We start from the raw sequence: 23,398 nt of genomic DNA, 5'->3' as shown, positions 1-23,398 counted from the left end.
AGTCCCGAAACAGCCATGCACCCTATGAGTAGGGATAGTGGCTTCAGCCTCTTCAAGGCTTCAACTTCAAGGAGTTATTGATCTAGTTATCATCTCACTTGGTTCTGTATCCCACTGAAATCTCAAACTTGAGTTGAAGTGCGCTCACTTAATCATCTAGGACAAGATTAAAACTGACAAAACGGAGTTGGCAACGAACCCCAACATTTGAAGTCAGGAAAAGGCGAGAAACCCGAGTCCGGAGAATGGCCAAACGCATGAAGGCATTGATAGCATCACGACGACTAATAAAAGGACATGCATACACGTAAAAATCAAAGCTTGTACGGAAGAAGGAAAGAGGAGAACAAGTGAAATCTTTAAATCGTATAAGGCCTTGCATGGGTTCTGCAAGCATCAGAGGAAACATTGAGCAACAAAGATGGCAACTTGCCTCGCCCTTGAGCTAACTTGAGAGACAGCTTTATACCTCAAGAAGCCTTGGCTGAGAAGAACCCACAAAAGAAAAGAATCATCGCCTCTCCTTCCTCGACCCCAGTGGGGGAAAAAATGGATGGCATTTCTTTTCGAATGGAGTAGAAACTAAACTTCTCCTGAAAAGAATATGATAAGCCATCATGATGTAAGGCAGGGGATTGCACCAAAACGAGAACAGTTAAGCAGTTCAGCGAGGGCTCAAGCTGCATGTGTCCCCAGCACGCTTCTGCCAATGTGGGACAGCCTTGAGGATGCCATAAGAGGTGTTTCTTCATCGTTATCAGCACTTGGTTGCAGGGGATTGCCTCCATCGTTGCTATTATTTGGATATAGATCAGACGACTTCTTATCCAGTCGCCATTCCTGTCAGAGAGGAAGAACAATTTCTGTCACTTGAAAGAATAGAAAACCACAACCGTATGAATATCGAAAAGATGCTGAACATCTAGACTCATGAGTGTTTCCAACGAGACCAGCTGTAAAACAAGCACCCTCATGAGGTGATACTACACAAACATCAAAGCAATGATGTGCGCTTGTCAATGGTACCCCTAAGGCGCTGAACCTGCATCCTAAAGCTCTATGGGTTTCATGCAGCAGAAAAACAGCAAAAAGTATTACTATTCAATCCATGATTTGAGTTATCAAACGTCATTGCTGAACCAGTCCAACTTCATGTACGTTTAATAACAGAAAGTGCAAATCTTCAGTAAATGATGAAAAATAATCAGGACTGACAATATGCAATCAGTCAACAGGACAACCCAACGTAGAATGAAATGGATGAATGTTATGCAGATATCAGAAAAAGATGAATATCAGACTTCACGATACCAAAAGTGACAGACCTACCTTTGATGCCCTTTCTGGAAGAATTTCGGCAGTAGAAGCACGCACATCCTTGACTTTCAAGTAATTATACATCACAACACCACACAGAGCTGCAAAGGAAAATCATGTTCAAAGTGAGAACCTGGACCAATCAGCTTGAATGCAAGCATAAAACTCCGAAGGTTTGGCAAGATGAAGCTACCGATGGCATAGCCAATAATGTTTAGCCCAGTAATTGTTGACTCCGGAAATATAACGGTTGAGAGAGCAATCAATATCCAGTCCTTCAGAACGCCAGCAACACGGATGGTTACAGCACCAGTTCTTCCAATCACCAAAAATATTGAGAAGTTCAATGCCAAAGCACAAATTGCATTTGAGAAAAAAATCCAGAAGTTGAACTGAATTTGTGAAACTTCCATTCCAGGCTTCTCCAGGAAATACCAGGGCACAAACAAAAACATGAAGCTGCAAAAGATGAAAGTGTATAATCATTAAGCATGAAAAGTGGCTGGCACCAGGTGAAGAATCGTTCACAAACAATCTCAATGCTTCCAACAGGATATCACATGCACTGCAAATCATAGGTAGGAATAAAATTGAGCAACTTGCACAATCATATCAAAGTCTGATTCTGTACTTGTCAAAATGTGCTAAAGCAGAAAAAATAATAGTACATATGATAGATGATGTAAATAAAGCACTATTTTCATATGGTCATTCTCTTGATTCAAGTGAAAGAGAGATGAACCCTAAGCTCCACAAAGAGGAATATAGATTAGAAAAGGTACTGTTGTACCAGTCAATGTTCCTGGACTGAAATTTCCACAATGAGAATGCCACATAAGCTTACCAACGAAAAGGAGAACAAAAGGAAAAGGCCATCATGTACTCCCCATGACAAGGAAGCACTGATGTATTTCTCAAAAGAACTTTTATTGGCTTAATCCAGTCTTCCCTTTTCCAGTACTCAGTGCAATTGGAACCCTCTCAGCATCTCGTCTATTAGGATGAGATCAATTATGCAACAACATCACTCAGTTCTATTGCAACTTCTACAGTACAAATCTTCCCCACTGTTTCAAAATGTCAGTTGTAATTTCTTCTTTCCTTCGGCCCCCAGGACATTCTTCTTTCACTTGAGTTGCTGCAACTGTCCTACTTCTGCAGTAAAGTATTTCACTTAAACCTAACTTGATAGGACTACACATAATTGATAAATAGAAGGAGAAGACCTAGGAACCTTCAGTTGTTATGATGGAGATGAGTAAAAAGTTCAGACAATCCCTAAATAAAGAACAAGCAATATCATGATATTCATTACTCTCTTATAGCCTGTAAACACTCAGTTATGAATGAAAATAAGCCAGAAAACGTGCAATTGGTAAGAGAAGAATTACGTCCTACTTGTCATCCAACACATACCTGCAGGGAGCTATATAGTACAAGCTAGTGATAGGATTCAATGTCAAGCCCTTCTTTTGAAGAAGGACTTGAGTTAACACCAGCCTAAGAGCTTCTGCAAATATGCCAGTCACTTGGTACACTGTTCCAACTACATTAAAATGAATCTCCCCATATGAAGAGATAACAACTCCAACACTGACAAGCACCATATTCCAGAACACATCACACCTCAATTTATCGGTTCCACATATAACAGCCATTAAGAAAGTTGCAACTGGCACTGTAAGAACAGATGGAACATAGATGTAAGATGAAAATAAATCATGATACAAGAGTACTTTTATAAAAGGAGATGGAAGTACATACTAAGGGCTTTAAGCATCTGGATGAAAGCCACTGAAATGTGCAGATAAGCAGTGTTACCAAACCTGTGGACGTACAGGATGCATTGGTTTATCTTACACAAAAAAAAAATGAAGCAGACAAAAATTATGCAGAAATGGCAACTAGCAAAAAAAAAGCATAAAAAAGTCAAAAGGAACAAGAAACCTCTGCAATAAAATCCTATATTCTACAGTTTTCCATATCATGAAACCATGAACTTAATCACAGACTGAACAAGTTCAGGACATACCACAGGCTTGATGCAAAGAAAGCACTGATAGGAATTACACATGTTGCATAGCTGCAATATGGACGAATTTTCATTAGGAGGCAGGAAAACAAGAAAAGAAATACAAATACAAAAAGGAAACAAAAAAAAGTCATTTGGTTTTCTTACATTTCAAATGTCATATTGACAGGTGATACGACCTGAATAAGAGCAATAGACATGTTAGAAACCACATGAATAACATTGCTCATAATGTCCCCACAAAAAGGAGCATATTTGTACAGACAGTTATGCATGGCTGCTCACACATTGCACATAATGACATACGTGGTCGAAAAAATTAGCAAGCTTGTATACGAAAGAGATATTGACATAACCCAAAACGTATAAAAGATGACAACTGGGAACATAGCAAGGCAGATACCATGTTGGAAAGTATTTATGTGACACGGGTATGTGGGGAAATCCGGTACGTGGGTACGCGGAAGCAGGTACGGCTAAGCTATTGGGTATGGGTTGGATCAGTTCTGGGTCAGACCTGATCCAAACCATAAAAATCTTTCGTGCTAACTTACGAAACACAAGTTGTGCTGTACAGTAGAGCTCGAGCTACCTGCATTTTTCTTGATTGGTTTTCGTTTTTTTTATTTGGGGATGTTTTTGTTTGAAGATGGAACTGTAAAACAGTAGATTTTTCTATCTTTTTATGTTTTGTTTGATTTTACATGTTTGGTGTTTATCTTTTGCTGGCTATTTTGGCTGCCTACTTGTCACTTGCCATTTATTTGTTGCTGAATGCTGGCTATCTCTGGCTATTTTGGCTGCCACCTGCCATTTTTGTTTGGTTGCTGTTGCTTCCATGTTTTATTAAATTTTTGATGAATCTACCAGCAACTACAAGATTATCTTCAGTCTTCATCAACCAAACAAAAGGCTGCCAAGTGCTGATCAGCCAAGCTTAGGCACAAGCCTAAATGCTGGCAATTTATTGACATATTCTTATTATTGTGTATTGTTTTATTCCTACAATTTTCTGTTCATTACATGTTTTTTGTTTTGCGTCTTTTTAAGCTAGAATCATAGAATGATGATAATGATAGTGTTCTTATGGCAAACAACGTTTTGTTTGTGATAAACAATGTTTTGTGTGATGTTTTGTTTGTAGACTTTTTTATGGGATTACAAGTATGAACTATTAATGTTTTTTTTTTTATTTTACCATTTTTGGGAATTGAAAATTTAGCCATACCCATGTACCCACAATTTTCAAAATTCTCGTGTCCGAATAGCACCACCGTACCCATACCCATTCCGTAGCACTCATGTGACATAGGACAGTATTATGTTGTATTCAGATTCTTGACCCTCCATTAGGAACTCAAGTTTGCTTCTGATAAAGACATTGAGATGATATCTGAAAGCATCTAAACTTTTTTTCCCTTTCTTCGTCCCTATTTTTAAAACCGGTCCTCTAACATCCTAGCTCACTTATTCAAACATGGTCTTTCTAAGAAAGACACATTGAAGCCTTTTCACCAACTTATGTATTGTACTTTCAGACACTCAAGCATTTTAAACAAAGAAAACAAGACTCTATTCTAGTGATGCTTACAGGTTATTGTTCTAATAAATTTATTTACAAACAATTAGATATTTTGGCATTAAATAAGTGCTCCCCCAATCTCACAAAATACCATGAACCTTTAAAAAAAATTCCAACATACGCATTCGTGCATGCACATGGAGAAATGTGAATATATGTATCATTAAAACAAGAATAAAGGGAACAATCAGGATATTAAACATCAGTATTACGCAAGGCTAGGGAAGGTAAAAAAAGGAATTCCAGTCAAATTTGAGGAGGCCACATGTCATAATGTTCAACATCAGTATCATGCTAAGGCTAGGGGATGTCATAAAAGTATTGCAAGACAAAGTTGAGAAGGCTACATAACATTTAGAAGAGAAAATCCATACCTTGAGAACACGAACAAGAATGAATGCGATAGCACCAGAAAATGCCATGTGAATCATTGTGAGTGTTATGGGAAATGGAAAATTGAAATATTTTGGAGATAGAACCCACTGCAAGAACAAAAGAAATAACTTTCACAAAACAAGCGTATGAAAGCTGGAAAACTAATTTAGAACCCAAAAAAAAAAAAAAAAAAACCAACCATATAAATATGTGGGCATGGACAACCGCTTCCATGGAGATCAAGATATCAAGCATGAAAACGAACATTTCAAAGTATAAGATGGCATAGTGGTATTCCAGGTTGAGCGATCTTATTATCTTGAAATTACAATAAGTGTAATCTCCTTAAATGTGCATGACGGTGACAAATGTCCTGCCCAACCACTACATCTAGCCATGTATGAAAGTCACTAAGGGGGGTCTTTGATAAACCGGATCTGATTTAACCACGGGGCTCACCTTAAATACATGCTTCTAACATGCTAGGGATTTAAGATTCCCATTGTGCTTCAAATTCATATATTGCAAATTATAAATCCATGTCGTTATCCTTGACTCTTTCAAATATATAAGAGAATATATCCTTGTTAGAAAATCAAGGATCCAAAATCCTAAGATCTACCTTAGTTGAAAATCTAAGTTATGAGGTATAAGGAAAAAAGGGAATCCATATGTTTTCTTAACTATAAGTATAAAGTTAAACAGACATCATGGTGCATGCCCATTAGCAAAGATGAATAACTACATGACCATAATCCATCCTGTTCCAGAATAGCCAAATCTGAAACTAAGCCAGGAATTTTTTTAATATTTGATATAGATTCTTTGGAAAAAAAAATTGAATGATAATCTTTTGGCAACATAAAATGCACGCCACAGGTGGGGAAGGCTTTATATCACACTCAAGGTTGGAACATTCTTGCAAAAAGGATTGTAAGAAAATTTTCTTGCAACACAAGACACATGCCACATGTGGCGAAGGCTTCATATCACACTCAAGATTGGAACATTCTTGCAAAAAGGAAAAGTTGGCATGCACAACACAAAAGGCAATGAGAATAATGCGTTTGGCAATGACAAATCTTGTCAATCGAGGAAGGAACAAGTTAACATGAAACCTAAGCTTTAAATGTGCAGCAAAAACATTACAAAATGTTAAATGAATTAAGGATGTATACAACTCAGGGATCTACTAGATAGTGGCATTATAAGGGCCTTGCTGCAATTTTACTTTTAGATATAGCTACCAGTATCTTAAATAAAATAGGGAAACATGACAAACCAAGCTGTTGCATGACTGGTGAAAGTATGTTTCATGATTCATATTTCTTGATATGCTATTTTATCGTCGCCAGAAATTGTGAAACCATTTGATAGCCTCAAATGTTGGAATTTCACTATTTCAGGTTCTTCATATTAAAGGGGAAAATAACTTTGCACCAATACTTTTTCCCAATTAAGGCTGTGAACTGTTTGCTTTTGAATCAGGATTTTTATTTTTGCTGCACCACCTTCAATATTTCCCGTATTTTCTTGATCCTTGCCACTCATGGAAATTCCAGGTGAACTGTCCATGGTTCACCACATAAATTGAACTGTCTCATATATTCTCTAGTTTCTTGTCACCTATGGCCTCCTACAATGTTTGTCTATTCATTTTTAAAATATTATAGACATAGGACAAATAATGATGTTCTTAAACAATAGAAGAAGTTGGGTTACCAAATTTCATTCATTCCCTACAGCGTAGTTGGCAGTGAAACCTGCTTATGACTTTCAAGTGAAACACTACATGTTATATGATAGCAACATCTGTAAGCCAAAAACAAATTATCAAACATAAGGCAACAAATCTTCACATCAATGAAGAATGCCTAACCTTGTTATACAAAATAACTCCAGACGATAGCAATATGTATATCAGTAAGTAAAGATAGGTAAGCATAAGAGGCTTGTTGATCAACATGTCTACTCTCTTCGCTGGCAACATCAAATGCCCTTTTGCTATCCTTAGCTAAACAGCAACAAACACCTCTTGCCTCAAGGTATTCCAATTTATATTGCCGAAGGCTGGCTCTTGACGGCACAATCTTCAATGGGCAAGGGAAAGCCTTTTCCTACAAGATGGCCATGAAAGTCGTCCAAAATACGGCTGCATTTTTGAAATGTAACAACGTCCAGACAATAATACAATCTACCTTCGCGACCTAAAGACAAAAAAAGTCAAGTTAGGACATGCAAGTAAGATATCGAAACAAAAACACCAACAAGATAGCACCCGTTGACTTCTCAAGTGGGCGTTTGCTCTTCTAGGCAGCAAAGAAGTAGTCATAAACTAACAGCTTCTTGCTTGTAAGGAAGGTATAAAATTTGGTCGACTTATAACAACACAGTGAAGTCCTAAAAGTAAAATTAGAAAAAGAAAAAGAAACAGAAAATTTAAACGTATACATTCGCATTTCGTGATGTAATTATCTGAACATATTTGAACGTCCAACTTAAAAAGTATATTCCTGTGATTTGACCAACGTACCACGCAAAATCAACTGCTTCTATTTTACGTTTTGGACAATAAAAACTTTCCACCAAAAGATGTCTCTAACAAGTATAGCAGGCAAGACATATCCACATTTCAGATATGGAACAAGAGAACAGATCAAAATATGTAGAATCTGTTTCATGTTCCAGCACATCGAACAAACCGTGCCACGAACTTCACTCACTTTTGTGTAATGTAGCCGTACTGCTCTCTCCACAGTATTCATATATAATAACCGAAATTACTCTTCATTGACCCAAAAAAAATGTCGCTAAAATTGAACGTACAAATATTTAAAAGAAATGGGGAAGGAAAAAAATCCTCGGCAAAAAGCCTTTCCTGAAATGGAAGAGAAACAACCCTAACATTCTTTAACTAGTTTTCCATCACAAATATTTTATATCCCTGAGACTTTAGATCGAAGAGGAAACAAACCAGAAGAGCTCATTAGCAAGATAAACGATAAAACAAACATAAAAAAGGCCGAGATTTGCAAGCCTAACGCAGAAAAGACGAGTTCCCTAAGACATTTCATCCCAATCGTCTACAGTGCAACATCCTCTTCTCAACAAATCAACATCACACCTCAACTTAACAAGAACCCCAGACCGGAAAAAGAAAAAGAGCAAACAAAAAGCCCGAGAAGAGGGAAACGAGATCCATCAGTACAAAAGAGACAACGGACGATCCCCAACACTTGAAGCAAGAAACCTCACGATCCAATCACCCTTCCCCTAATCTCCCCATTGACACACCCCGCCCACTTCCCGACTCCACCGCATTCGCTCCAATTCCCCAAATCCTGACCAAGAAGCTCGTCGACGACTGGCAAAAACGATCAATGCGCCAAAAAATAGCACGAAATAACACAAGATCTCAATCTCAACGCGTACCGCGTTAATGACGAATTCGTGAAGCGACGTCCGCCAGATCCCTGAACTCGTTCGTTCAGCCAGCGTTCTTCCCCCCACATCCGCAGCTCGGCAGCACTCCCAAAGAGAAGAAGAAGAACCCTAGCTCTCCCTCGCTCTTACAGATGAACACCACCGCGTCTACTCTCCACTTCTTTCTCTCTCTCTCTCTCTCTCTCTCCTTCCTCCCAGACCAAGAAGCTCTCTCTCGCTTCTGTAAATTTATACCATGACCAATAAATGAAGGTCGGAGTATAATCTTTTTTTTTTCTGACGCAAGAAATGAGGAAACAGGAAAAAAGGGAATTAAAAAAAGAGCACCGACAATCAGCAAGGGGCGCGTCTGGAAATAACTTTTCCTCTCTTCTCCGTTCAACCGCCAGCAACGCCCCACGGACATGGAAAAAAAAAAAACGGGTCGGAGTAGTCGGACCCGATCCGGATCCAAGAACCGTTTAGCGCTTCCGAGGCCCCTCAACGCCCTGACACAGCTCAAGGCGTACGGCTGAGATAAACGGATCGGACACTTCGGATCCACGAATTATCAAACCCGATCCAATATTCTCTTTCTAAACATGTTTTATCTATAATAAATAATGTTATCATGTTGACAGAGATATGTCCTTAGTTCAATTCTTGACAGAGATATGTCCTTAGTTCAATTCTTGACAGAGATATGTCCTTAGTTCAATTCTCATAGATGTTATTTTTTTTTTTAATCGCAAACAATGACATGTAAAACACTTGAGTTGAAAGATGTAGGGTAAGATCATTCAAATTTCAAAAAAGTTCTAAGTCAAAAACATGAGAAGAGAGAGAGGCTTTGACTCGGCCAGAATAATTCTCTATCACCCGAAAATATAATAACATTGAAGAACATAATACAATTGGTTAGAATAATGAGCCGCAAAAGGTCGGTTGGGTGGTAGGATTCTCTTCCACTCAAAATCATGCACCAAAACTGATTTTTGAATTAAACAGCTAGACTGTCAATTTCATGAATCAGTCAACCCAATGAATGGTAGTGAATTAATAAACATATTACTTGAGTGATGCAGTACAATTGGGCAACAAGATAAAAGGGAGATTCAAAACTGATCGTAGTTGTCACATTTTGGTTTAATAACACTTGAGTTGAAAGATATACCATAGATTCATTTAAATCCAAACACACCAAAACTTTGTAAGTATAAGAATATAGTGTTGAGGTTTTTTGTTGAAAGCATTTTCCCAGATAAACATTTTAAAAAATTGCTAAAAAATTACAACATATTTATTTTTAAAATAAATAAGTAGCAAAAAATCATGAATAAATAATTTAATATGAAAAAATGATATATGCTCTAAAATTGACAAATTATTTGAAACAATTTGTTATATCGTCGATTCTTTGCATAAGCTCAAACGTATACATAAACCCTAAACGTAGAATTACTAAGGACAAGGTCTTAGAATTATAGAGAGCGGACTAAGTCTGACTTTCTAAATCAAATGTCGAGCACACTCACATATTGTTAGAATCATTGTCACAAAAAATGCTTTTTATTAGAAAAAGACGCACGACAAAACATAATCAGTCGTATAATACTCTTACAAAACGTGTCTTTTAAAAAAAAACATGAAAAAAATGTGTATTATACACATATTATACCTGTTTTTTGCATTTTTCATATTTTTATGATTTTTTATTAGGATTTATTAAATATTTTAAATTTTTAAGAACAAGGTTAGGCATCGACCGAACCATTAGAAATCATTTCAGAATTTAAGAAATTAGTATTGAATTAGGGTTGACAGACAAAACTAGCTCGTAGTCGTACGGCTTGGTTGTACCGATGTTGTAAAAAAATCAAAGGCAAAATGGAATCAATTCCGCGACGAACTCCATTGAATCAACGAATCATCGACAAAAGGAATTATTAAGCCCTTAATATAATTAAAAACTAAGAATGGCTTTAAAATATTTTTAAAAATAATTAAAACAACAAAGAATGTGTTAATTGTGACGCTAGTGAACCGAGTCGGACTTTTCGGTGAATTTCTAGCTCGAAGCAACACAGGGTTACCCGCTCCGCAATTTTGGCGAGCAAGAAGGAAACCCACTTTTTCGGGGAAAAGCCGAAGCCATCTCTTTCTCCTATCTCTTCGGGTTTTAAAAATGCATCAAGACCTAAGTGAACTTATGGATTAAACTCGAGAGTAACATAGTGCACACCGAAATAAAATTGACAACTAAACTGTCACAACCCGACCAAGTGCACCACTATTGCACCACAATGAATTTTTTAATATATATTTTATTAATATATATAATTATAATATTTTATTATGATGAATTATATTTCTATATTAAAACTATATATTTTTTAATTTAATTAGACCAAATTGAGGCTCAAGTTTTGGGGTGTCGAACTGATTCGGACCTGGATTTCAGTATTTGGCAGACTCGACCCGATGCAATATCTTACTCTTAATGGGTGGACACATAAACCTGAAACCGAGGCTCCTCTTGTGTTTTCTTTATTTCAAACATCATTTAAATATAAGCCCATTAAATGGTCTCGCCCGAAGATTCCTCTTCATTTACGAAGCAAAAAAATAAATTTGAAAGTTCTGAATTTAACGCTTTGGTTATCGTTTCGTAAGAAGCGCCTATCTTCATAATAAAATGAGACGAAAAACGCGTGAACTACTAGTAATAATAAAGAGAAACGAGGCTCGAATCCACGAGTACAAGGTAAAAGTTAGTTTTATGGCCTCTTATTTCTCGACAAATTTAAAATAATTTACATTTGCTGATTTTAAGTTTTTTTTTTTTAAGTTCAATCAGTATATTTGATTTTTAATTAAAGAAAACTCGTATGCTTAAACCATATTTTCAGATGTTTGTTTTAGATTGCATAGTATAACTGTAGATATTGTTTTAAAATTTAAAAGTTAGACTTGACAGAAGCATGAGCATGATGTTTCCCAAACATGTTTTTTTTTCTCAAACATGTAATTAAGTTACTTGTTCTGTTGCTTAAATAATGTTTTTTTTTTAACAATAAAAAAAACCTAACGACTCTTGTAAGATCAAAAATAATAGTGTAAAGATCGATTTCTTTTTACAAAAAATGAGTTGAACTAAAGCCTCATTTATATTAAATTAATGTTTGTAAATACATAAGAAGGTTCACATCTTGTTTAAAACACTTTTTAACATAAATTTAAGAGTTATAGTTTTAATAGTATACTATCTACCAATCTCTTATTATATGCACACCAAAAATCAAATTTAATACTAATTTAGTAGCCGTTCTTTAATGATAAATGTTTAAAATTTAACTACCTATCAGCATCTAGTGCACAACAACATATATATATATGTGTGTGTGTTATATTATATGTTGTTGTTGACAAAGAACATTCACTAAATTGGTATTGTGTGTGTGTTTATAGTAGGTTTAGCGACGATTTGTGGTATTTTTACTACGATTTTTTAGATTTTAGCCATCTAGTGACGACCCATTATCTCACACATGCTACCTTAGAGTAATTGGTAGATATTTAACCACTTGGATCAATGACAAAACCCTGATCACTTAAATTTGTATTTAAAATTATTTTATATTGTGTTCATAAACACCAATTTAATGTAAATGGTATTTTTTCAAGTTATTCGGTAATCATTATTAAGGTAAAAAAAAATGACCAACTTGATATATGTTCCTGACCAAATCACTATCAAGATCACATATATATGAAAGGTTAGATTACCAAAAAAAAAAAACTTTAATAATTAACTTTTGTTTGTATATACGCCATCATTAATACCATCGTGGCTAATGACTTCAGCAACAAATTTTAGTTATCTTAAAAATTTGTAACTAAATGATCATGAATCGTCACTAAAAAATTTGTTTGTACTTATAATTCTTGTTTGCAACATCTTTGAGATTCTGCCTTTTTTGTCTCATTCACTATTTTTTTTAATTTAATTATATATATTATATATATATATATATATTTAAATTATTTTTTCAGTATACTTAACAAATTCACGAACGATTCATCTAAACCAGTGACTCGGCCTGTTCACCAAATCGGCTGCACAGAACCGATTTTTCCATATCATGATAAATTTTGTGATACAGACAATGCAGTAGCATCTAGCGCTTTCAATGTGTCAGACATCTTAAATTCAGCCGTACACAGTACAAACTCTTATTATTATGATCAATAACATTAAAAAAAGGACCAATATTCTCTAAAAAAATTAAAATCAAGTGGTGGTAGTTCGTCCTTAAATATATTGTTAATTTTTTTATTAACTTTTAAGCATTTTAAAGATTCTAGTTTAACTTACTTTTATATATTAAAGAAAAATATACATGTAAATATCATTGCTAAATAGGCCACTTCTCATTCGCACAACACTATTTTTTTTTAAGTTCAAGGTTACTGGGAAAAAAAATTGTATGGAAGTCTCATTAAAAACAAAAAAAAAATGTAAATTTTAGAAAATTTTACTTGTTTTATATAAAAATTTTAAAAAATTGTAGTTTAGCACTAATCAAAATTTATAAACTTTAATTTGGTCGTTTTCATAAAAAAATTTTGGCTCCACCTCTGAGTGCCGACAACACCTCCTATGAAAGTTACTTTAGAATTCAGTAAATCGGTCAATTCATGTGAATCTATATAAATTGATAATATTTTTAAAGAAGTATTTTCTAAAAAAATGTATAAAACATGTTAAGTAAAAACTAAAATTTCTTATAATATTTCAAAAAATAAGTTTTAGGGAAAAGAGATGCTGCTATCTTGAATCGACCACGAGATCGAACAGATTCGCCACCGATTTGATTTGATTTGATCAATTAAAATGACATTTGCTAGCTACGGATTTGTGGCTATCTTCGATCACCATGCATCTCAGATTCATGGATAAGGTTGGAGCCTCCCTCCTTATCTTTAGGTTTTCTTGCATGTAACATGCATGAGATCTAGATTCGTGCTATTGAGATCCTCAGTTTGTTTAAATTTCGCTGAATGAAGGTGACCCATATATTTATTACCTCCACCCTTTCACGGGACGAAACAAATGGGGCCACACGCAAACACGGACAAGGGAAACGACCCCGACGGGGTATTCAACGGGCATGACCCTTCGGACCACGTTTTTCCCTTCCCAGTGGCGCTTTCACTCTTCCACTGTCGCTGTTGGATCCCGTCGTCATTGAGAACTCGTACCGGACTGGATTCCAAAGTGTGGAATTTCCTACATTTATAGCTCTGATGCTGGTTTCTTTCCATGTGTGTGTTCATGCATGTGTGCCTGTGTGTAGAGAGAGAGAGAGGTTAAATTGCCGTGTGCAAAAGAACCCCGACAACATATTTATACCAAGGTTTATACGGAGAATTTGGATATGTCAGATGCTAGATGTTGTCGAAAGGTTAAAATTTACCATTGCTTAAAACACCATGAACCGTTATTTCACTATACTAAATTACTAATGCCTTTGGGGGAAACTGTTTTTTGGTGTCAGATTTTTTATTTTTATCCAGTCAACTCCACCCAAAATTTGGCATATTTCAATTCTTCAGACACACACAATATATATCTGTGTGAATTTATCATATGTTGGATGGATGTTGTCGAATGACTGAAAATTGTTAGATGATTAAAAATTTAAAAATCCGTCATTGATAACACTATAAATTGTTACCAAAAGCATCATAAATCATTGATGCACCATAAACCATTGTCAATGTACTGATTTTTTTTTAGTGATGAAATTTTAACTTTTAGCATTTCTTTTCTCTCTCTCTCTCTCTCTCTCTCTCTCTCTCTCTCTATATATATATATATATATATATATATATATATATATATATATATATTATGGGAAAAGTAAGCCACTACATAGTAAATAATGCGTAGCGGCTACCCAATATATGAAGGCTGTTTGTTAAAAAAAATGGAAAACAGGCAAGATGTCGAGCGACCGCACTGCCTTTTTTTTTTTTTTTTTTTAAGGAACAGTCACAGTTGATACATAGTGTAGCTATTTTCTCTCTTCCTCTTTTTTTATATATATATATACATTGAATGGTGACTGTCACTTTTTCATAGATGTAAATATAAGGTTAACCTCCTCCTCGGTCATGGAAGCGGAGCTTGGCCGTTGGGTCAGGCTTTCCCATGAAAAAGGACTAGGCCCCTGCCAAGTTAAGAAGGTGCCCACTCCAAGGAGTTGGATTGGAATCTCTCTTAGTTGGATAATACACATTCCAGTTGATCGAGCCGTCTTCGTCTTGTTTAGTGGAGAAGCAAAGATATCAACGGAGGCCGATTCGTCCTATTCAGCACGACAAAGAGGAACTTCCAGTTCTTTCGGATAGGCCCAGAAAGGAAGGCTGGAATGCAGAACGGAAGATAGACTTGTACTAGAAAGACGCGGTGAACAACGGAGCGCTCCGCCCTGTCCGTCCGACCCCAAACCTCACCTCCTTATTAACAAAGGAAGGGGGAATGAAAAGAGGGACCAAGCGGAGATAGAACCAGAATCACCCACCGGCTGGTCAGTGGATTTTCCCATGCATTCTGGTGAGAAAAAGAAGGACGCGTCTAGTCCATATGGAAGGGGGGGCAGTCCGCAGGAATGAGCAGTAGTAAGATTGTTGGAAGCTCCGCTCACGTCCTTATCTAGAGGTTTTCTTGCACCTTAAACATGGACAAGGGAAACAACCCAGGCGGGATATTTGATGGGCAGGACCATTCGGACCATGTTTTTCCCTTCCTAGTGGCGCTTTCACTCTTCCACTGTCGCTGTTGGATCCCGTCGTCAGTGAGAACTTGTACCGGACTAGATTCCAAAGCATTGAATATCCTACATTTACAGCTCTGGTGTTGGTGTCTTCTCATGTGAGTGTGTTCATGCATGTGTGTTTGTGTGTGTGTAGCTTGTGCAAAAGAACCCGGAAACATATTTATACCAAGGTTTATACGGAGAATTCTGATATGTCAGATGCTAGATGTTGTCCAAAGGTTAAAATTTACCATTGCTTAAAACACCATCAACTGTTATTTCACTATACTAATGTTTTTGGTGTCAGATTTTTTTTACTTTTATCCAGTCTACACCACCTAAAATCTGGCATAATTCAAGTTTTTGGGCACGCGCACACAAACACACACACATATATATATATATATATCGAATGACTGAAAATTAACAGATGATTAAAAATTAAAAAACCATCATTGAATAAATTGTTACTTAAACCATTGTCAATGTATTGATTTTTTTTTAGTGATGAAATTTTAATTTTTAACATTTTCTCCTCTCCTCTCTCTCTCTCTATATATATATATATATATTGAATGGTGACTCTCACTTTTCATGGATATAAGGTCAACCTACCTCCTCAGGACCCTGGCGGGGTATTTGATGGGCAGGACCATTCAGACTACATTTTCCCCTTCCCACTGGCGCTTTCACTCTTTCACTGTCGCTGTTGGATCCTGTAGTCATTGGGAACTTTGTACCGGACTAGGTTCCAAAGTATGGAATATCCTACATTTACAGCTGGTGTTCATATATTTTCATGTGAATGTGTTCATGCATGTGTGCGAGAAAAAGCCATCAAATGAGAATGCATAACAAAATTTGAAGACAGAAAACAAAAACAAACCACAAAAAACAAAATAAAAAGAAGAGAGAGAAAGAAAGAGAGAGGGGTTAAATTGCTCCATGCAAAAGAACCTGACAACGTATTTATAGCAGATGTTGTGGAATTGCTTAAAACACCATCAACTGTTATTTCACGATACTAATGCTTTTGGGAAACTACTTTTTGGTGTCAGATTTTTTATTTTTTATTCAGTCAACGCCACCCCAAAATCTGGCATATTTCACGATTATATATATATATATATATAATTTTTGAAAGTTGTCATGTGATTAAAAATTAAAAAACCGTCATTGAAAATATTATAATTTGCTGCTAAACGCATCAATGGTTATAGTTACGAAAAGCATCATATCTTTTATTTATGCACCATACACGGTTCTCAATGCTTTTGTGTTGTTTTTGTCTCTCTTCCAATTTGATTGTTTTTTGGGGTTGTATTTGAAAGTTGTAGCTCATTTCAGTTTGGTAGCGCATTTAAGAAGAGCGCAACAACAGGGTCTTCAGGAGCACATTCTCTTCGTCGGTATCCATCGCTCGGCTTGTGCAAGGACATGTTCATTTTGTCGTTCGGCTGCGGCAGTGTCCTCATTCTGTGGCTGAGTGATGATGTCGTTCCGTCCTTCCACTTTCTTCTCACTCCTCTTATTTCGCTTTTTTATGAGTTTTATTGTAAATTTTCTCTTTTGTTTTTTTTTTACGGTTTATTATTATAACTAGGATACTTCTTTTCTCATTTTATGTCTGCTCTTTTTGTCGTTCTTCCTCTATTTCTTTCTCTTTATATATATATATATAAAGAAAAGTTGACTTGTTACATAATAATAAATAATTTGTAGCAGCTACACAACAATTATGGCTGTTCGTTTGATGAAAAAAAAAAAAAAAACAACAGGCAAAACGTCCACGTTCCAATTTTTCATTTTGACTTTTCAAAGTCATCCAACCATTTAATTTTAATTTTTTGACGTACTCTTGGTACCACCCCAAAGCAGATTCTAAACCGGTTTTATGATTTTTTCATTATATAAATTAAACCAATTGCATGACAATGCTATGGTTGCCTTACCAAGAACTTCTAAAATCTGGCTAAACCAGCCGTACGATCAGCCACCGTGTGAGGCATTGCACGTACATACCCACAATAAATTCCTATTTATATTAACTTTTTATGGATTTTTTTTATTTGTTAAGCTTCTACTTCAACTTCTTGACCAAATGTTCACAATTATTAAAAAAAAATAAAAATCACAAAAAAATTTAAAAGTTCCATCATCTACATATTAATGCTATTAGAATATGTTTATAAAACATTGTGTTATAGTGTTTCATAAACCTTTTTAGGGTAGATTCATTATCCAATAACAGCTTTACAAAGAAAAAAAATAAGTGGCTTAAACAGAAAAGAGATGTGGCTTGAACAAAAAAAGAATGAAGTGATTTGGATAAATCAATGAACTTCTATGAAATAGTTTCACAGGATTCAGCTAATTATCTCGATGGTAGAATACCATTGAGAAATAAGAATCGATGTAATCAAAAAATTTCTTGCAATTATCTTAATATATAGACACTTTGATTTCAAGAGGGGCGTACTTCAAGGGATAATTAGATGGTACTCAACTGCTTTCAAACGAGGATGGATGCTTGACCTGTGGCGCATGAATCATGATCCTCCCTTTTGTTGTTTGGAAGATTTGGCAAGCATGAAATCACAAAGTCTTCCATGACCAGTCACTAATTCCGGCTGCTGTCTGTGGAGGCGTCCTACATGATGTTCATGCTCAAGCCCTTCTACTGGGTAAGGGATCTGAACATGATTTTCTGACATGGTGGAGATCGGATATTGTTCCATCCCCTCCTGTTCTTCCTATGGTCCAACAAGTATACTTCCAAATCGCTGTGAGTAAACGATCTAGAGATTTTCTACTCCCCTATATGATCTTGCTGCACGGTGAAACCCGACCAGAGGGGAGCTGTTCCTCGTGTGGGATGACCTCTATCTCTTTGCGCAAGCCGACCACTGTTGTTACTATTCCCAGTTTCAGCAAATGGAGACATTTTTGTAGATCTCCCCTCCAACAGCAACCTGTTTCACCGGATGTCATACGGAAATCAGAGGGACCATGTTGTTGTTCTGAATTGCAACCCCGGTTACTCTATTGTGAAACCTCTCTGCAAATGCTACTGAGTTTATGATGTTTCCAAGTTTTCCTGTGGAGCATCTATCTCCTGAGTTTTCTTGTTTTGCTGTCATGTACAGTCTTTAGCTTGTCTTTTATAAGGACCATGAAAAGCTTTCGGTTTGTTTATTGAAATAAAAGTGGGAGGTCTGTCCCCTGCGCAGGGTTGCATCGGAAATGTCCGAAACTGTAAAAGTAAAATAAAAATACAAAAAGTAAATTCATTTTTAATGATTTATATTCGTCAGTTCGTCCTACCATGCGTTAGATGTTCATGTCTGAGCGACATGGACATTTTGACTGCGTCCATGCAACAGAATTCACCGAAAATGACTTCACGTGGTTGAAAAGCCAAACGGTTTCTGCATATTTTTTCTTCTTATTTTCTGAATTCATTTATGTTGGCTTAGATCTTTAAAATTCTTCACAAAAACACTAACCGACATATTTAAGTAGCAGCTATCTAAATGTAATATAAAACTGGAACAAGAATTTTTCGCTCCGGCTAGTTACCAACACCGAGCAATCGACGGACTCAATTGATTTCGAATTTAGAAACAGCAAAGAAGAAGTAAACGGTATCGATGCTTGCTACTCTTCACTTCTACGTGAAAAGAATACATTGCAGGAAAATCCATGGAGTTAGTGTGCAGATAGATAGATTACATACAGATGAAATGATGAAAGAAAACATAAAAACAAGATGTAAGCAAGAATGTGAATAAAATCACAAAACTGTGCTTCATTTGGACAACCAAAAAGGCATGAATTGCTGCAGCGAATCAGGACAACTGGCTAACGGTAGACGCTTGCTCTTGAGTTGGTGTAAGAGCTTGCAGCTGAGATTCACCTGCAACAACGCTCTCTTCAACTTCTGGAGTTGGAGCAGTCTGAGGTTGAGCTGGTATTGATGCCTCAATAATTTCAGGTTGCTTGAATTTATTGATGTAGTAACTGAGCGATGGTCCTGAGTACTCGGTGGTTTTAACATCAGGAGTTCCCTTGCCTACTTGTAAAAGAACTGAAGAAGCTGCAGCAATGGAGATCAGTCCCAGCCCAGCCACAATGGCTGCCGTGTTCTCTGTTCCATCAGCTGAACTTCCTGCACTTCCTGAGCTGATAACGCTCTCAGCAACATAGACTGTAGGCTGTGGCACAATAAATACAGAAATATTATATGGAACTTCCATACAATGGACCAAGAAAATCTAGGGGTAGTTTTTGCTACGGCACACGCATCTTATAAAACTTGATCCATCCTTCAGATTTGAAACAATGTTTTTCATATAGCATTCGCAGATTCATATGCAACCTTGAATCCAAGTCTTCAATGGTACATTTATAATGTACCATAGGTTTTCGATCAACGATGCAGGGATGCAACAATTTTCTTCTTAACAATCTCCATATAATTTCAGCAAAAGGAGACGGAATGGGAGTCAATGAAGTATCACTGTAATATACCAGTACCATCAAAAGGATGGTAACAGGCCAGAAAGTTACTTTGGATTGTCTTGCTGAACACAATGACGTCTTGCGAGCTATATTACAAAAGCAATTTAGGAGTGTCTATCTGCTGCATTTGGGGATAACCATTGCCTTTTCCTTGGAATAAATTTGTGACGCTAGCAACTAGGATTGCATTACAATCCAACCACAGGTTATGAAATATGGACAGGCTTGAATGCAAATACTGCAAACAATATGACCTAAAACTGGAGACATCTTGCTGCAGCTGTTCAGCTTAATTCAACTGAGACCATGTGAGCTGGTCCTACGTCAGATTTCTGAATGCACAATGTGTCCATGACACAAGCTTTTGTGTTTATAACCATCTTCATAAATTACTGAAGAAAACATGCACTGATTTTCTAGCAATTTGAGGAAGCATGTTCAATATTCTAGTAAAAATGACATCGATTGGCCAGTTTAAGATACGCCTTGTTCCTAGATTGCATAATTGCACTGTCAACAACAGTCCATGGCTTACAACATGCTCAAGCTTGGTAAATATGCTCTGGTTAGTAGCTGCAGTATGTGTACTACAAATTTGTGCCAAAGCTTGATGGTAATAAACATGTTTCAGCAAGATGAGGGAACTGCCTTTGGATGAAGCATTGGATGAAAACTGTATTACATGATCTTGAATAAATCAAATATAATCAGAAATTTTTTGGTCTTACCAACCTCAACAGAGTAGATGTTGGTCTGCCCAGCAGTGTCCTTCTCAACATATCCAGTCCACCCTTTCTTGCGAAGGGGTGGATATGTCCCTGAAACTTTGGTTCTCTCACTGGCTAGCCATTCTACACTTACCTTGCCAACCTACATTTGACAATTAAGGTCCTTGAATCAGCAGATGGGAAATCAGTTGTTCAATTTAGAACATATACAGCTCTGAAGAAGTAGATAAGCACCATCAGTACGGGATTGGAGAATACGAAAATTAGCATTCTGTATCCATTAAGCTATTGTAATTACTAAATAGGAGACTAAATTTACAAAGTAACACCAGTTTCTCTTCCATTTTAGAGTTTTCTTCATTTTGAGAGAACCTCAGGAAATGTTTGCTAGAAATTCAAAAACAAAGACAACCAAAAATCCCCCTCACTGGCTTGTAAACCAAAGGTTGGTCTCATTGGTATCTTAAGGCTTTATTGACAGCCCTGGATTGGAGGCCGACAGTGAATTTCCAAAACCATATTCTTCTTGGTAGTAGACGTTTCAGTTGCCCCAACATTCTGTTGTTTGTAAACAGTATTGGTTTAAGACCGACGGGGATGGCTGCCGCTGGGGACGGGTTTGACAGCCCCAACACCACACTTCCACACTTTAACAAGGTCTTTTCTGTTTCATACTCAACAATATATTTTGGCATACCATAATTTCGCAATGTCGAGAACAGTGTTCCCATCAAAATGAACCATCTGAAACAGAGACTAAGACGTTTTTTTTTCCTTCCCTTATTCTGCTTCTAACCATGCTTCCCTCTCCTACATTTGTTAGACAAAATCTGTAAATATTGAGACGCAGCTTACTGTATTGACAGAACTAGATGGGACTGGTTAGAATTCATGACTTGATTGGCACCAACTTTTTCTCTTTTTTCTTCATTTATTCTGCTTCCAGCCCCTTCTTCAGACTCCCACATTTATGAGATAGATATCTATAAGTAACGAGGCCTATACAGCCTACCGTATTAGGATAGGCAGGCCTAGTTAGAATTCATGATGCCTGAGTTACTGCTCTGTTCCGAGCTCCCAGGAGGTGGCTATATCATGATGTTGCTATCAGAAGAAGCTGAAACAGAACCAGAAGTAGGTCTGTAATCTGAAGGCAGCAATACTTATCTTGAGAAATTAAGCACATGCCCAGCTAATTGATTGCTGATTGAAGAAATCATGGTGATAAGTTGAGACCACATTTATGAAAATCCAATATCAAGAACAGGTTATCGATTTTCCAAACTAAAATGCACGACGTTCTACTAGTATTCAGGGCCATGAGACACTGCAAATTGTGATTATAATTTTTCCCCAATAACAACAAGAGCACAAAGACATAATGGGCCAATGGAAGAACATTCCATTATTTCTTGCATAATTTCATAGCTGCATCTTTGGTCACAAATATGAGAATTAGGAAACTGCCAAATTACATTAAAAATGTCGACCAGAAATTACATTTCTGTTCATTTAATTAATCTTCCGGAATAAAGAATCAAGAACCGCAATAATTATCAAAGCCTCTGAGAAGGGAAACTGACATTTATTTCTGTTGTTAATCTCCTATTTCAGACGTCAGCCACTTTCAGTGTTACAGGAACGTAGCCATGCAAAGGAAAGGTTCATCAAGAGCATGGCGAGAAGACCATCAAACAGAAGAAGAAAAGGAAAACCTGCCAAGTAAACTTGCAAACTTCTAAAAGTGACCAATGTTTTCGCAAATTCATAATTCTATTAACAGGATGATCATAAAAGAGAAGTGCCCCATTGCAGTTTAAGCTGACAATAAAACTCAAAAATTAACTTGAATTGCAGACTATGACAAACATAATCCACCAAAGAGAAGTGCGCAGTTCAAATTATTTAACAACTATAATTTATCATGAAAATTTTGAGATGGCCTCTTGGAAATAAGGATTCAGAAATGTCAAAAGTTAATTAAAAATTCTTACAATCACTCATCAAGAGGAAGCTGAAAATGAGGATTGAATACAATGAAGTTGATGAGCAAATGATCCAGATAGCATTCCTTAAAGGATAACTGAGGTGGGGATCGACAAGGACTGCCATAAAAAGCCAAGATATACACAGGACAAAGGAAAAAACACCAAGATATGTAAGTCAAGTAGAAATCTAGTTACCTCTTTCTCTGGTGCACAATCTTCTTCATTGCAGTCAGCATCTTGCTCAGAACTAGCTTTGACAGAGGCGTAGAAGCCGCTGCCTCTCAGTCTCTGGGTTCTTCTACGGATTCTGCAAGTGGGTAGGAACGAGGTGCTTGCAGAAATCATGGATTGCGAACAAGCAGCCATGGAAGGCAAAGGTGGGGAGAGCTCAGTTTAGGATTCGCCCTGGTGGTTCTTATAGGAACAGAGGCGAGCTTAGACGGGAGACCAGAGAAGCCATGAGTGGTAGGCTTCTTCGAGGGTGATGGGCGCCAGCAATGGCTGTGGTCAGATTTGAACGGATTCTGCACATGCCACGTGTTCGTCGGGGAAGATAATATGTCGGACTAAACACTACAAGAACACGATGTCACAGGTCTGTTGTAATCAGC

The 23,398-nt window shown here is 36.7% G+C and overlaps 2 protein-coding genes across 2 annotated transcripts; both read right to left on the bottom strand.

Moving 5' to 3' along the window:
• Window positions 1-339: 339 nt before the first annotated feature.
• Window positions 340-8,980, bottom strand: LOC116255481 (probable sugar phosphate/phosphate translocator At3g17430). Its single transcript, XM_031631322.2, has 10 exons — window positions 8,739-8,980; window positions 7,186-7,513; window positions 5,306-5,413; window positions 3,497-3,528; window positions 3,350-3,400; window positions 3,082-3,143; window positions 2,734-2,995; window positions 1,511-1,776; window positions 1,330-1,418; window positions 340-840 (listed from the first exon to the last, which is right to left on the bottom strand). The coding sequence occupies exons 2-10, from the start codon at window positions 7,294-7,296 to the stop codon at window positions 676-678; spliced, it is 1,146 nt and encodes a 381-aa protein (XP_031487182.1). The 5' UTR covers window positions 7,297-7,513; window positions 8,739-8,980; the 3' UTR covers window positions 340-675.
• A 10,201-nt stretch (window positions 8,981-19,181) lies between these two features.
• On the bottom strand, window positions 19,182-23,286 carry LOC116246244 (protein MAINTENANCE OF PSII UNDER HIGH LIGHT 1). Its single transcript, XM_031618007.2, has 3 exons — window positions 22,983-23,286; window positions 20,804-20,941; window positions 19,182-19,764 (listed from the first exon to the last, which is right to left on the bottom strand). Exons 1-3 carry the CDS (start codon window positions 23,151-23,153, stop codon window positions 19,399-19,401), a joined length of 675 nt encoding a protein of 224 aa, XP_031473867.1. The 5' UTR covers window positions 23,154-23,286; the 3' UTR covers window positions 19,182-19,398.
• Between the last annotated feature and the right edge of the window lie 112 nt (window positions 23,287-23,398).

This window comes from Nymphaea colorata, chromosome 1 (genome assembly GCF_008831285.2).
Source record: "Nymphaea colorata isolate Beijing-Zhang1983 chromosome 1, ASM883128v2, whole genome shotgun sequence".
In the NCBI taxonomy this organism is placed as follows: Eukaryota; Viridiplantae; Streptophyta; class Magnoliopsida; order Nymphaeales; family Nymphaeaceae; genus Nymphaea; species Nymphaea colorata.
This window is presented reverse-complemented; position numbering and strand designations above follow the sequence as displayed.